Source organism: Silurus meridionalis, chromosome 6 (assembly GCF_014805685.1).
Source record: "Silurus meridionalis isolate SWU-2019-XX chromosome 6, ASM1480568v1, whole genome shotgun sequence".
In the NCBI taxonomy this organism is placed as follows: Eukaryota; Metazoa; Chordata; class Actinopteri; order Siluriformes; family Siluridae; genus Silurus; species Silurus meridionalis.
This window is the reverse complement of record NC_060889.1, coordinates 28,578,143-28,593,749: the sequence shown is the minus strand read 5'-3', so window position 1 is coordinate 28,593,749 and position 15,607 is coordinate 28,578,143. Positions and strand designations below refer to the sequence as shown.

The following is a 15,607-nucleotide window of genomic DNA, read 5'->3' as shown; positions in this document are numbered from 1 at the left end:
ACGTGGGGTAAAGTCGCCCGATGACCAGACCTCATAAAGCCTGTTGATCATCATGTTGAATGGTTTTAGATATTACTGTAAAGAAGAAGAATCCAACAAATTTACCCAGATTTGTGTTTAAATCCTACATCTTTGATATTTTGTTAAATTAAGTACAATCAACCAAATGCAAATGAGTCGAATAAACAACTGTTTATATTTGAGTAACTTTATACTTTAGTCCATTTTTAATCAACATCCTCTTTATTATTGCAGACAAAAAAATGCAGTACTATTCCTTTTCCCTTTGGATAGACGGTGTCAGCTAAACATTATGACAAATACATTATTAATATTGTTATTATTAAAGCAATCAGAATTAATATAACAAGTGACATATGGTAGAGGAATATATTGTATACAATTGTGTTCTATTAAATAAGTGTGAAAAAAATTAACAACAAGCAATAATGAAAAAATTGCTGCAAACACACTACACTGGTCACATCATTTCATTGTATATCTGTATTATACTAAAATTGCAGCAGGCAGTGATCTGCTATATCAGGATATACACAATGACCTTAACTAAGATATGAGTTTAAATGTCATAAGAACAATTTAGAAGTAAAGGTAGAATGAATATTCAACATATTTAGAGGGAATAAGAATGTGGGTAATGAGCTTTGTTTTTGATGAGCTAAGGACTAGCTGAAACTAGATTATATATGCAACAGTTGCAGTTCACCTGTCAACAGTCCATTCCACAACCTCTAAAGGCATTTCAAACTAATTGTTAAATCTGAAGCCCAATAGAAAGATTAACAGAACATTATGTATTTACTTTATTATTTCATCTTGTATAGCTGTGCTACTGAATTTGCAAAAACTTATTTCACTGTTGCTGTACAGAAGTAATGTCATCCTCCATACCCAGTGGTCCTCATGTGTCTTATTCACAGACTTGGATACATGTCTCACTGCAGGGAGAATAAGAGATTCCTTCCGAATCATCAACCCCATTTCCAGAAATGTTGGGACACTATAAAATGTAAAAGAATACAGAACATATTTTATCCAGAACATATTTTATCCAAAACAAAATTAAACTTATCAAAAGTTAAAGCTGAGGGAATTTAACAAAAAATAAGGTTATTTTGAATTTGATGGCTGCAACACAACAATCTCAAAAGTTTGGACAACTAAAGTCTGAAAAATGTGTTATTAAAATTAAACAGTTGTAAAACATTTTGCAACTAATTGATTTATTGACCAATCTGTGAAAGACTTCCACAAACTGTAGAACAATTTAAAAATAATGTTCAACATGAAAACAGTTGAATCTCTCATCATTTACAGTACATAATATCAATAGTATCAATGAATCTGGAGAAATCTCTGTGTGCAAGTTTGAAAGGAGAAAATCAATATTGGAGGCACTGCATTTAAAACAGTTATAATTCTATAATGGAAATCACTGCAATTTATTTACATCTTGCACAGCAGTCATACAAACCTTTTTGGATTAAAGATTGTATAATTTGATTTTAAAAGTTAAGGTACATAAACTATTCATTTACTACTTCTGAGAACTAAATATTTATGGCATTTGGTAGATGCCCTTATCCAGTGTAACTCAAGGATTAATGCAGTTGAGGGTTAAAGACCTTACTAAAGTAACCAGAAGTGGCAAATTCCGATCAGAAGTCCAACATCTTTAGCCCTAAGCTATCAATTCTCCTGCATGGAATAATCTTAAAGCCTTTTCCCTGATTATGGCATTAATTAGATTGCTTTGATTATGGCATGCATACAAACCATAGACCTGAACAACTAAAGCAACACCAGATCATAAAACTGCCATTGCAGGTGGTACAGATAAAATGATGGTTACATCATTTTATCCACCTCTCCTCTTACCCTGATGCTCCCATTACTCTGGAACAACATACATCTGGACTCATCAGACTGCAAGACATATTTCTATCGCACCACAGTCCAGTCTCAGAGTCCAGTTGCTTCCCAACAAACTTATCAGTGAGGTCATTTTTGTTCTAGTGGTTAAGACGTGAACTGCAAAATGTTATTCAAGATTTTTCATTCAAGATTATTTAAATGTTTTGTAGTTCACCTCATAACCACTAGAACAGAAATGCTACCCAATACATATTTCTTACTTCATTATGTTTATCTTTTAAGCTTTATTACAATTTGTTGTAATCAGTTGTACCTTCATGTTAACCTTCAGCTCTGAGTAAAGAGTGTCAGCATCACCACTGGCTTTTTCTAAAAAGAGCATAATTTGAATTAATCTCAAGAAGAAAAGAAAAACAATACATCTCATTAGTAATATCTGTACCTTTTTTTCTCACAGATTTTTTCTTTGATATTAGTTGTATTTCAGCGTAAGTCACCTCACCACAACTGGATTCAGCATCAACATCTGCAGAGAAAACACCATCACAATGTTTACCAGCTTATAACACATTGATAAAGTCTCTATTCTTGTTTCTTTAGTAGCAGTAATTTCATTGCTTTCAGCATGGAGCAGTTTTTCAGGGTGGTGATGATAAATGTAATAAATGACTGTGTATACTGGAGTCTGCTCCACAAGTTGTGTATATAAATTGTTGTGGCATTAAAAAAACACTACCATTCTTCTTTGTCTTCATGACCTGTGCATAAGTGACATCGATGCTCTCAGCTGTTTCACCTAAGCACAGGGCAGAGTGTTAATCATCATTAAACACTTCTCTACTTCAATATCTAGTATTAATCTACTGTAAAATTAAGCTTCTGAATGGTGTGGAAATGCTTGATATAATCTACCTGTTCCACTCGTATCCCCCTGATCCACAGTGGCATAAATATTAACATTTCCTACAGAAAATCGAATGAAGAAAAAAAAGAAAATCAGAAAATATATAAAAATATGTTTACTGACCAGGTGTAGAAAAAACATTCACAGAGACAGAGTCTGACCAGCCTGAAGTGGTGTGTCCCCTGACTGAGAGTCTTTAGCTACTGACTGGCTTTGATTCCACTGCAATGTCTGATTGGTTTTCTGCTTTTCTATAAAGGGGAAAAGATTCTACATCTAAATAGGGTCTCATCTGCACAGTGAGGAATAGTTATAAATATAAACTATGGATAAAATGCTAATAAATACTAATATTAGATTGAGATTTATTTTGTTAGGATTAAAATACACCTTAATCAAGTTAATAGTTCCATATAAATCAACGTGATTTATAGTTTTTTATAAACTTAAAGTAAAAATTACATTTTATTCTATGTTTTCACTTAATAAAAAAATAATCAGACCTTTCTTTATTTTACAGCACCACAGCAGGATCATTACGATAAAAAAAATGATGAACAAAAACACCAAACTCAGTCCAATAACCATAACTTCTGTACCAGTTCTGGATCCAGGACCTGAGATTTAGAAAGGAAAGACAGCAAAATGTAAGATTTTAAAAACATCACTGTGTTAAGAGAAAATCAAAAATAAAAAAACTTTTCTCACTAGATTTCTCATGTAGGACTGAAACCCAGCTCTTCGTTGAATTTCCTCTCTCTGGGTGTTCACAGCGGTAAAAACCTTCATCTGACTTTGAGACTTTATGAATAATCAACTCTCCTGTAGTCTGGTTCTGGACAACTGATCCACTTTTATAGAAAACTGATCGGAGATTTGAGGAATTTGTATTGCGAATTAAACAGCGTAGAGTCAGAGGATGTCCCTCAGTCACAGGATGGACAGGACTCTCCAGGATCACATCACCTTCTAGAAGAAAGAATTTGCAGACTGTTTGGTTTCAGTGTGAAAGTCATCAGTTTGTTTGTGTTCTGTACTGTTAAACTTTATGAAAACACGTTTGATGAAGAATACATTTTTGAGCTGTGTTACATCCTCATTCAGCAGTTTATTGGTTCTACCAAAACTGATTTAGCTCAGGAGTGAAATTTAACTGTTCCAGTCTCTTGCTATTTTCAGGAAACATGAAACCAGTTAAGTGCGTCTTGTCAAACGGTTCTCCCAGTTAAAAACCCAGAGTTCTGAATATTCTGTAATTAAACCTTTCCCTGGTTTCCTTTAACAATAATCAAAGAACATAAAGACTCACCATGAACTGTGATGTTGACAGGATTAATGTTTTCCCCAGTTTCTGACTCACACCAGTAAACTCCAGTGTCTGATGTGGAGAGGAAGCTGATGTTAAATGTAGACCCTAAACTTAATTCCCATTGTGAACAATTTGCCAGTTTCATTTTTTGCATGTATCGTCTCACTGTCCATCTTTTTGAAGAGTGACTATGGTCCTCACAGCTCAGTGAGAGAGAGTGATTAGAAAAGTGTTGAGATCTGTTGGGACTGATGATCAGAGATACTGGAGGAGGTTCACCTTAAACACAGAATATTATAATTCAATTTAATTCAATTCATTTTTATTTGTAAAGCGCTTTTAACAAAAAACTTTGTCTCCAAGCAGCTTTAAACAGATAATGTGGTGATTGAAAGTTAATTTTTTTGATTATAATTAATATAATATAATTCATATGCATTATTAGAATTGTGTTTTCATGGAATAAATTGCAGTGAACACATTTACACCATCTTTAAATAAACAGTGCTATTTGAATAAGAATAATCCTCTACCACTGCTCAGGGCTCTTCAACTGCTTTTAACATTCATCACTCAGGAGGGTGAATATAAAGATATTTACACTAAACATTAACACAGCTCAGATTCTTTATTTACAGTATTAATGTTGTGGATTTCTTTTTACTCATGCATCTACATTTAACACTCTCACACCAGTGTTGTTATGTGACCTTACCAGTGATCCACAGTGCCTTGAAATTGCTGTTCTTTGTGGAAAATGCTGGGTTTCCTCTCTCTCCTCTGCACCTATAAAATCCTGTGTGATTTATAACAACATGACTAAGAGTGTAGGAACCTCCAGATCCTCTGTTGCTGTCTGAGAGGAGCAGCAGCTTGTGCTTGATGTGACTGTCATTGACTTTACATGGAACAACCTTGTGCCAGCTGTATGTCCAGTCTGAAAAGGAATCTTTAACCTTACAGCTTACAGTCACTGAGTCTCCTTCAGTCAGCCAGTTCTTTGAAGATACACTCAGTATTGGCTCTGGTTTCTCTGTTGTACAGGAAATACAAAATACAATGATATAATAAATTTGTAATCTTGTTTTAATGTTGTGGTAAAAAAAGTAATAAATTTATGTTTACAAATTATGTTCTTATGACCTGGTTAAAATCCTGGTGTTACCACAGACTCACCTGATACATTCAGTGTAACAGCATCACTGAACTCTAAAGGCTGAGAGTCATTTTTGTCTCCTCTGCAGGTGTAGTTACCAGTGGAAGAATTATTAACAGAGTTGATATGGATCTCTGGAGTTGTGCTGTTTTTATAGATTTGATTATCCTTCATCCAGTTGTATCTCCACTCAGTGTCTCCTCCTTCATGAATGTCACATTTGAGCGTAACATTTTCTCCTTTGTACACTTGTTTATCAGGTTGAATGGACAACACAGCTTTCTGTGTCCCTACAATTAATCAATATATTAATTATCAATAAACACAAAATGTTTACTATTTATTTAAGTAAGGACGGATACAGCATGAGACAGAGGTTTTTGCCCTACAGGTATAGAACATCCTTTAAGTTAGCGTTCAGGATTCAGAGACAGTCTCAGTATTTAAATCTAAGTTAAAGGTTATGTGGTCTTGCTGAAATCCCTGTTTGTAATATTAACCATTTCTGGCTTTCAAAACTGCCTGCTGCATTCTGATGACCCACTTGAAGTTGCTTTCACCTGAAAATCATTTGCAGCTGCACAGACACTTTAAATTCAACTGTGAATTATATTTTTTGGTCACCCTAAATACTGTACATGTTATGAACGGTTTAGTTCATAGAGTATCATAAAATCTTAGACTCTCAAGTTTGAACAGTTGATAACTTCATTAATTAAATTATAGTTTAATTCTCACTACAGGGTGCCATTAGTCATGTTTTTAATGCTCTCTGTTGTATGCTGTTAGAAGAATAATGATTTCTAATAACAAAATTCTTGTGAATGAATCTGGTTTCTCATTGCAACAGTGTGTCAGAATCCAAATTGAGTTAAAATTGAATATGAGATTAACTAATATGAGAGAAATATCCTGAAAGCAACTGAAATAGAAAATTCTGCATAGTAATGTGCAAATATATTCCTGCTCAGCTCCAATCTAAATCAGAGACATATACTTCACATTTATTTTGTGTAAGTACAATACATAATATATAACCATAATCACCTTTAGCATGGGGCATTGTTATGAGTACAATCAGCACTGAAAAAAACAGAAACAGAGAACATGATTCAGTGTATGATTAAAAAAAGCAGATATTTAAGAAAACTGAACACGTGTAAAGAACACAATATACTGAACTGAATCAGAATCACACACACACACACACACACACACACACACACACACACCTGATGGGTCATTGGCAGCCAAGGTTGCTAAAGCTCAAATTGCTGAGGAAGTTAATGCTGGTTCTGAAAAAAAGGTGTAGGAATACACTGTGCATCGCAGTTTGCTGTGTATGGGGGCTGCGTAGCTACAGACCAGTCAGGGTGCCCATGCTGACCCCTGTCCACCGCCAAAAGAGCCAACAATGGGCACATAAGCATTAGGAGCAATGGAAGAAGATGGACTGGCCTGATCGATCAAATTTTTTTTTAAATTATGTGTGTGTTCGAGTAAATGATGTGACCATGATGTCGTTGGTCACTTTGACTGAGCTCTGGAGATCCTGTGTAGAGAAGGACAACCATCACTGCAGCCCTCCACCAATCTAGGCTTTATGGCAGAGTGGCAACATTCATGCTGAAAACCATCCTAAAAGTGAAGCTTGATGGTGGCAGCATCATGTTGTGGGTTTTTTTCTGCAGCAAGTCAAGTCAAGTTTATTTCTGTAGCACTTTTCACAACGGACATTGTCTCAAAGCAGCTTTACGGAATTTAAGAGTTAAAAGGACTTTGGTCAGAGAAAGATGAATGGAGTAAAGTACAGTAAAATAAAAACTATAAAAACAAACCTGTTCCACAGTGCTTACAAGCTCAGTCTGGGCCAAACATTCACCTTCCTACATGACATTGACCCTAAGCCCACAGTCAAGACAACAAAGTGACTTAAGGACAACTCTGTGAATATCCTTATTATCCTAAAAGTGTCCAGCTTGAGAGGATTTGCCATGAAGAAAGATAGAAAATCTACAGTAGATGTACAATGCTTGTAGCATCATGGGTAAAGGGTCTTAATACTTGTGATTATTTATTTATTTATTTATTTATTTATTTATTTATTTATTTATTTATTTATTTATTTTATGTACAGATATTATGAGATTTCTGTTTTCACTTTGACATTATGGGGTACTGTCTGCTAATAAGAAAAAAATATTTGAACAATTGTAGTATCAGGCTGCAACATACAATTTAAAAAGTAAAAGGAGGTATGAATACTCTCTGAATGCACTGTAGATAAATGAGGCATGCAATTAGAATGCGCATAACTGGTGCCTGTGGTGGAACATATTATTGAAAAAGTCTGTTTCCATGCATTGTGTTTGGCGATGAGTCAAACTGGCAGTGACTCTCATATTTGGTGAGAGAGAAAGAACCACAGTGTAATAATGCTTGGTAAATTAGCATGACACACACACACAGCATTAACTGTGATGAAGGAGAATTTGCAAATCCAGGGTTTTTTGTAATTTTGACCCTTGTGTTACTTAAACATTTCCCTGTCTCTTAAGTCTTCTTTCATGCACTCATGCACCAGGGTTCATCAGTGCTGTTCAAACCCAGGATTGTGGCAGATTTTAAAACCACCATGGAAGCCTCCTGAGGCAGTGTGGGCATTGACAAGCATGGGGTCACAAGTCAAAGGCAGATCCATACAAAACAAGCATTAAGAGCACACCTGTTGCTGATGAGACTATTCAGTGCACTCTCTTTCAGTGTCTGGCAAGGAAAATAAAAAGGAGATAGAAACAAACTTTGGGGAGAGAGACAGCGGGCAGAGTTGACGTGACATGGTGACGTGAGGGAAAGTGGAGGATGCTGAGTGAAGACATGCTGATCCGCATTTGGGTGCAGGTTCCTGGGTCAGCGTCGAGGGAAGATGGGCAGGTGAACATTCTGAGGCATGTGAAATTAGCAAGACCTTTAAGGGCACCAGCAGCACAGGTTAGATGTATCCCGGGGGCCAGGGGGCCAGACATAGTAGGTCAGCTTTGGTTTTTAGGAAAGCACAGGTTCTCTAAGATAGTTTTTCACGCAGGAGCTAATAATATACACCTTTAACAGTCAGACGTTACTATAAGTAACATAATAGAGGTGTGTAAATTAGCGAAGGCAATGTCAATTCAAGCAATTTATTAACATGCTCTGGCCCAATCTCAATGCAGCGTGGGGATGTAGCTTACAGCAGGTTATGGTCGCTGAACTGCTATGTAGCAAATTTAGCTTTTAAAAAAGGAAATATTTATAAGTATTTATAACAGGTTATAGTTACTGCTAAATGTTGAAATTAAGTTGAATTGATAGTAATGGAATTAACGTTACACTTTTTTGGTCTGATTGTCCGCCGAAGTGACAATATAATCTTTTATTAATTATATAAAAGATTATATAAGTGCAATGCACTGAGCCGGATCAGCGCTCACAAAGCCGCTGGACCAGACAACATCCCTGTTCGCGTACTTAGGGCATGTGCTGAGCAGTTCGCTGGGGTCTTTACTGACATTTTCAACCTGTCTCTTGCCCAAGCAGCTGTTCCCACTTGCTTTAAATGTACCTCCATTGTGCCAGTGCCTAAACACTCTAACCCAACGTGCCTGAACGACTACCGCCCTGTAGCACTGACACCCATTGTCATGAAGTGCTTTGAGCGGCTGGTCCTGGCACACCTGAAGGACTCTCTGCCAACCACATTTGACTCCCACCAGTTTGCCTACCGAAGCAATAGAAGCACAGAAGATGCAGTTTCCATGGCATTGCACTCTGTGCTCACACACTTGGACAATAAGAACACCTATGCACGTATGCTGTTTGTTGACTTCAGCTCAGCATTCAATACCATCATTCCATCCAAGCTAATATGCAAACTCCTAGATCTGGGCATTAACACCTCCACCTGCAACTGGGTCATGGACTTTCTGACCAAAAGACCCCAGCAGGTTCGATCTGGCTCCATTTGCTCCAACACCATCACACTCAACACTGGTGTACCACAGGGCTGTGTGCTGAGCCCTTCCTCTACTCCCTCTTCACCTCCGACTGCAGGCCTGTGAATGGATCTAACTCCATCATCAAGTTTGCAGATGACACTACCGTGATTGGTCTCATCACCAACAATGATGAGACTGCCTACAGGGAGGAGATCCAGCACCTAGCCACATGGTGCAACAACAATAACCTGCTCCTTAACACCTCCAAGACAAAGGAGCTTATTGTGGACTTCAGGAAGGAGGCAAGAGGTACACATGACACCACCCACATCAACGGGATGGCTGTTGAGCGTGTCTCCAGTTTCAAGTTCCTGGGGATCCACATCTCGGCAGACCTGTCTTGGAACATCAACACCTCCAGCCTGGTCAAGAAGGCTCACCAGCGTCTCTTTTTCCTGAGGACACTTAAAAAAAATCAGCTCTCCTCGGATATCCTGGTGAACTTCTACCGCTGCGCAGTAGAGAGCATCCTGACCAGCTGTGTCACAGTCTGGTATGGGAGCTGCTCTGCTGCAGAGCGTAAGGCACTGCAGCGGTGGTGAAAACTGCCCAGCGCATCACAGGGACTCCACTCCCAGCCATGGAGGACATCCAAAGAAACGCTGTCTGCTTCGAGCTCGCAGCATTCTTAAGGACTCCTCTCATCCCGCCCACAGACTGTTCACTCTTCTGCCCTCTGGCAGGCGTTTCAGGTGCCTCCGGACCAGGACCAGCAGACTAAAGAACAGCTTTTTTCCTAGAGCTGTCTCTTTAGTGAACTCTGACACTCACTGATACACTACTACATTCCCCCCACACCTCACACTCTTTGCTAATGGACTCTCTGAACAAAAACTTATGCTCACCAAGACACTGATCATTTCTCACATCACACTTTGTTGTTGCACGGACTGTTTACACAAACCTTGCTCATTTGCACACTGCTCTTTTTTTTATTGCTGCTCACCATAAACTTATCACCACTGTACATATACCTGTTCTCTGTTTATAGTTACAGCAATATTATTATGTCCACCGCTTACATCCTTCTGTAAATCTCTGTGTATAGTAATAGGCATCTGTATAGCATGTTTATAATACATTTATATATATACATCTGTATATTATTGTTCATAGTACATATATATATATATACATCTGTATATTATTGTTCATAGTACATATATACTCATCTGTAATTATATTTATATTTATAGTACATATATATATATATATATATATATATATATATATATATATATATACACTACTCTGTATATTGTGTTTTACATATATAACATATTCATCTGTATACAACATTTTATAGTACATATTCATCTTTTAATTACTGTTTATAGTCTTTATTTTATTTAACTGTAAATTCATGTTAAATCTATATATCCTGCACTTGCTGTTATTGCACTCTGGTTAGACCCAAACTGCATTTCGTTGCATTGTACTTGTACATGTGTAATGACAATAAAGTTGAATCTAATCTAATCTAATCTTATCTAATAAAAGCCCCTGGTGGTCTAGTGGTTAAGATGCAGCGCTCTCACCGCTGCGACCCGGGTTCGATTCCCGGTCAGGGAACCATCCCCAGCCACTCTCAGTGCCGGTCCCAAGCCCGGATAAATTGGGGAGGGTTGCGTTAGGAAGGGCATCCAGTGTAAAACATGTGCCAAATCAAAACATGCGGAGGATCCGCTGTGGCGACCCCTAACGGGAGAAGCCGAAAGAAAGTTAATTAATTATATAAAAGAGGTATCTCCCCTGCCAAGAAAGACGCGACCCCCCCCCTACCCCCCTCTGAGTGGCACTCAGAGACAATCACTTATGAAAAATACGGCGTTTAATGAATGAGACAAACACAACATAGAACTAACCAAGAACTGCCTTCATGAGGCATTTGTTGCCTGAATTCCCACACCAGCATAGGCTTTATTCAACAATTGTGCTGTTTAAGCCACCAGCAACTGAGAGAACAGCCCCCACAAAATTAAATCAGAATGTGTTTACCACTTAGGTAGCATATATACAGACATTCTGCAAAGATGGGGAGAAAAAACACACAGGCAGAGAAAGGCAGGGGGGAGTTTAAAAATAAAAGTGTTTCAGTTTCCTGAAACATGTGGTTTGTACTGCAACTTATTTTCTACATGTTTTCTTCACAGTTGTCTCATTCTCATTTCCCTTTAGCTAAGCAGAACTGGTTTAAAAATATCCAATTCATGTTAAGGTTCTGTGCTTGAAAAAAAGACACCAATGTCTAACAGCTAAGGACATTCAGTTATTTACACACATTCAGACTGCAAATAATCAACTTTATACCACACTACTCACTGTAACATAGACACATAATATTTACTCCACTGCCTTCCCTCTCATTCATGCACATGTACTCTATCTTACTCCTACTGACTTTCATAGGCAGTATATACCATCTATACCATACCATATTTCCCTGTGTAGACTTGAAAGTTCCAAGCATAAACCTGCATTTTGTCAGGAAGTCTAGTTAATAATAACATTGTTTTGTTATCATCTTTCTGTTCTGTTAGTCTGACAAACAAACACATTGTCACACAAAGAAACATATCTACTCACAGAGCATCACCGGGAGTGGACTGAGCTCCATCCTGTCTTTCTAATGACTGACTGACTAACTGACTTAGCAGAGGTGTAAAACCCTCAAAACTTCCTGTGTTCACTCTCTTTCTCTCTCTCTCTCTCTCTCTCTCTCTCTCTCTCTCTCTCTCTGACACACACACAACTGATGACAGAGTCATTAGCAGTTAAGGTTGCTGAAGCTCATGCGATGAAACCACTGGAGCGGAGCATGGAGGGTGAGGACCACCCACTTGATGGCCAGACACTCCTTTTCAATAGTGCTGTACCGGCTTTCCTGCACCAACAACTAATGCCTGATGTACAGCATTTCTCTACCTGTGCTCTCTGCAATGGAGAGAGGTGGTCTCCACAGAGGACCGAGGCAAATTCTGACGCAACTTTTGGTCCCTCCGCGAGGGAGGAGTCCCAGCTCCTTCCTCTCTGGAAGCACCGTCGCTAGAGACACAGGCACCGCCTTCCTCCATGATTTTAGGAGGTTCAGGTGGTACACCTGGAGCGCATCACCCCTGTCTGTGCGTCGCACCTCATAGTCGACATCTCCCACCCGCCGTGTAACCACAAAAGGTCCTTGCCACTTTATGAGTAATGTAGACACTGGGAGAGTGTGTGTTTTCCCCGGCCTGAATACAATGGAAAGAAAGAAATCACCTGGGAGAGTGTGGGGAAAAAAAAACTCTATCTGGATCATCTGTCATTTCTTTCTTCCAACCCAAAACCAGTTAGTCTGTTACACCTCCCCACTAGACAAAATTGTCAAATCCATTATTTACCTTTGCCAATCGCAACACCAAGTGTTCCTCATTGCACCTCAAGTAAACATTGACACTGTCAAAGCAAAGTGGCTCTAGAAACCTCTGGCAGGAACTCAGAAATTTAACAGATTATAATTTAAAATTAACATCTACACTTACTTTACAGCTGCAGTTTAGTGCTAATGGAACTAGCAGTGCTAATAGTGGCAATTATTATTGTGCTATTATTGTTAACTCTGGTATTAGCATGAATTGCTGCATGCTGAATGAAAATTGGGAAGGCAATGAGACCAGGTGGCATCAAAGAGTTCTGAGAACCTGCACTGAACAGTTGCGGAAATAAGCACACATGTTTACAGATATGATCAACCCCCCCTGAATGGAAATGTATTATTCAGCCAGATAGATCCCTTTATTATATATTTTTTTAATAATTCTTTAATTCTTTGCAGTTATATTCTATTTTAGCACGGGGTCACAAGTCGAAGGCAGATCCATTCAAAACACGCATTAAGAGCACACCTGATGCTGATGAGACTATTCAGTGCACTCTCTTTCAGTGTCTGGCAAGGAAATAAGAAGAAGATAGAAACAAACTTTGGGGAGAGAGACAGAGGGCAGAGTTGACGACGGACATGGTGATGTGAGGGGAAAAGGAGGATGCTGAGTGAAGACATAATGATCCGCATTTGGGCGCAGGTTTACTGGGTTGGCATCGAGGGAAGAAGGGCAGGACTGAGAGAGTGTGTTTTCCCGGCCTGAATACAATGGAAAGAAAGAAATCACCTGGGAGAGTGTGGAAAAAAAACTCTATCTGGATCATCTGTCATTTCTTCCTTCCAACCCAAAACCAGTTAGTCTGTTACACCTCCCCACTAGACAAAATTGTCAAATCCATTATTTACCTTTGCCAATCGCAACACCAAGTGTTCCTCATTGCACCTCAAGTAGACATTGACACTGTCAAAGCAAAGTGGCTCTAGAAACCTCTGGCAGGAACTCAGAAATTTAACAGATTATAATTTAAAATTAACATCTACACTTACTTTACAGCTGCAGTTTAGTGCTAATGGAACTAGCAGTGCTAATAGTGGCAATTATTATTGTGCTATTATTGTTAACTCTGGTATTAGCATGAATTGCTGCATGCTGAATGAAAATTGGGAAGGCAATGAGACCAGGTGGCATCAAAGAGTTCTGAGAACCTGCACTGAACAGTTGCGGAAATAAGCACACATGTTTACAGATATGATCAACCCCCCCTGAATGGAAATGTATTATTCAGCCAGATAGATCCCTTTATTATATATTTTTTTAATAATTCTTTAATTCTTTGCAGTTATATTCTATTTTAGCACGGGGTCACAAGTCGAAGGCAGATCCATTCAAAACACGCATTAAGAGCACACCTGATGCTGATGAGACTATTCAGTGCACTCTCTTTCAGTGTCTGGCAAGGGAAATAAGAAGAAGATAGAAACAAACTTTGGGGAGAGAGACAGAGGCAGAGTTGACGACGGACATGGTGATGTGAGGGGAAAAGGAGGATGCTGAGTGAAGACATAATGATCCGCATTTGGGCGCAGGTTTACTGGGTTGGCATCGAGGGAAGAAGGGCAGGACTGAGAGAGTGTGTTTTCCCCGGCCTGAATACAAGGGAAAGAAAGAAATCACCTGGGAGAGTGTGGAAAAAAAACTCTATCTGGATCATCTGTCATTTCTTCCTTCCAACCCAAAACCAGTTAGTCTGTTACACCTCCCCACTAGACAAAATTGTCAAATCCATTATTTACCTTTGCCAATCGCAACACCAAGTGTTCCTCATTGCACCTCAAGTAGACATTGACACTGTCAAAGCAAAGTGGCTCTAGAAACCTCTGGCAGGAACTCAGAAATTTAACAGATTATAATTTAAAATTAACATCTACACTTACTTTACCGCTGCAGTTTAGTGCTAATGGAACTAGCAGTGCTAATAGTGGCAATTATTATTGTGCTATTATTGTTAACTCTGGTATTAGCATGAATTGCTGCATGCTGAATGAAAATTGGGAAGGCAATGAGACCAGGTGGCATCAAAGAGTTCTGAGAACCTGCACTGAACAGTTGCGAAATAAGCACACATGTTTACAGATATGATCAACCCCCCCTGAATGGAAATGTATTATTCAGCCAGATAGATCCCTTTATTATATATTTTTTTAATAATTCTTTAATTCTTTGCAGTTATATTCTATTTTAGCACGGGGTCACAAGTCGAAGGCAGATCCATTCAAAACACGCATTAAGAGCACACCTGATGCTGATGAGACTATTCAGTGCACTCTCTTTCAGTGTCTGGCAAGGGAAATAAGAAGAAGATAGAAACAAACTTTGGGGAGAGAGACAGAGGGCAGAGTTGACGACGGACATGGTGATGTGAGGGGAAAAGGAGGATGCTGAGTGAAGACATAATGATCCGCATTTGGGCGCAGGTTTACTGGGTTGGCATCGAGGGAAGAAGGGCAGGACTGAGAGAGTGTGTTTTCCCCGGCCTGAATACAAGGGAAAGAAAGAAATCACCTGGGAGAGTGTGGAAAAAAAACTCTATCTGGATCATCTGTCATTTCTTCCTTCCAACCCAAAACCAGTTAGTCTGTTACACCTCCCCACTAGACAAAATTGTCAAATCCATTATTTACCTTTGCCAATCGCAACACCAAGTGTTCCTCATTGCACCTCAAGTAGACATTGACACTGTCAAAGCAAAGTCAGAAATTTAACAGATTATAATTTAAAATTAACATCTACACTTACTTTACCGCTGCAGTTTAGTGCTAATGGAACTAGCAGTGCTAATAGTGGCAATTATTATTATGCTATTATTGCTAACTCTGGTATTAGCATGAATTGCTGCATGCTGAATGAAAATTGGGAAGGCAATGGGACCAGGTGGCATCAAAGAGT

General features: G+C 38.7%; 1 protein-coding gene across 2 annotated transcripts; it reads right to left on the bottom strand.

Annotated features, from left to right (window-relative positions):
* Positions 1-243: 243 nt before the first annotated feature.
* LOC124387358 (sialoadhesin-like) lies at positions 244-11,974 on the bottom strand. Of its 2 annotated transcripts, XM_046851673.1 has the most exons (13): positions 11,886-11,974; positions 6,313-6,348; positions 5,286-5,555; positions 4,825-5,142; positions 4,110-4,388; positions 3,509-3,769; positions 3,304-3,417; positions 2,962-3,051; positions 2,809-2,859; positions 2,633-2,692; positions 2,339-2,422; positions 2,210-2,265; positions 244-1,021 (listed from the first exon to the last, which is right to left on the bottom strand). In XM_046851673.1, exons 1-13 carry the CDS (start codon positions 11,914-11,916, stop codon positions 932-934), a joined length of 1,740 nt encoding a protein of 579 aa, XP_046707629.1. In that variant the 5' UTR covers positions 11,917-11,974; the 3' UTR covers positions 244-931. The 2 variants fall into 2 exon arrangements, with proteins under 2 accessions (XP_046707629.1, XP_046707630.1); XM_046851674.1 differs by lacking the exon at positions 2,962-3,051.
* Between the last annotated feature and the right edge of the window lie 3,633 nt (positions 11,975-15,607).

Excerpts from the sequence above, each read along its gene's own strand:
- LOC124387358 (XM_046851673.1), bottom strand. The coding sequence starts at position 11,916 with ATGGAGCTCAGTCCACTCCCGGTGATGCTCT. Across the intron at positions 4,389-4,824 it reads CAAGGCACTGTGGATCACTG|GTGAACCTCCTCCAGTATCT; the intron begins GTAAGGTCACAT and ends TCTGTGTTTAAG. Across the intron at positions 2,266-2,338 it reads AAAATCTGTGAGAAAAAAAG|AAAAAGCCAGTGGTGATGCT; the intron begins GTACAGATATTA and ends TGCTCTTTTTAG.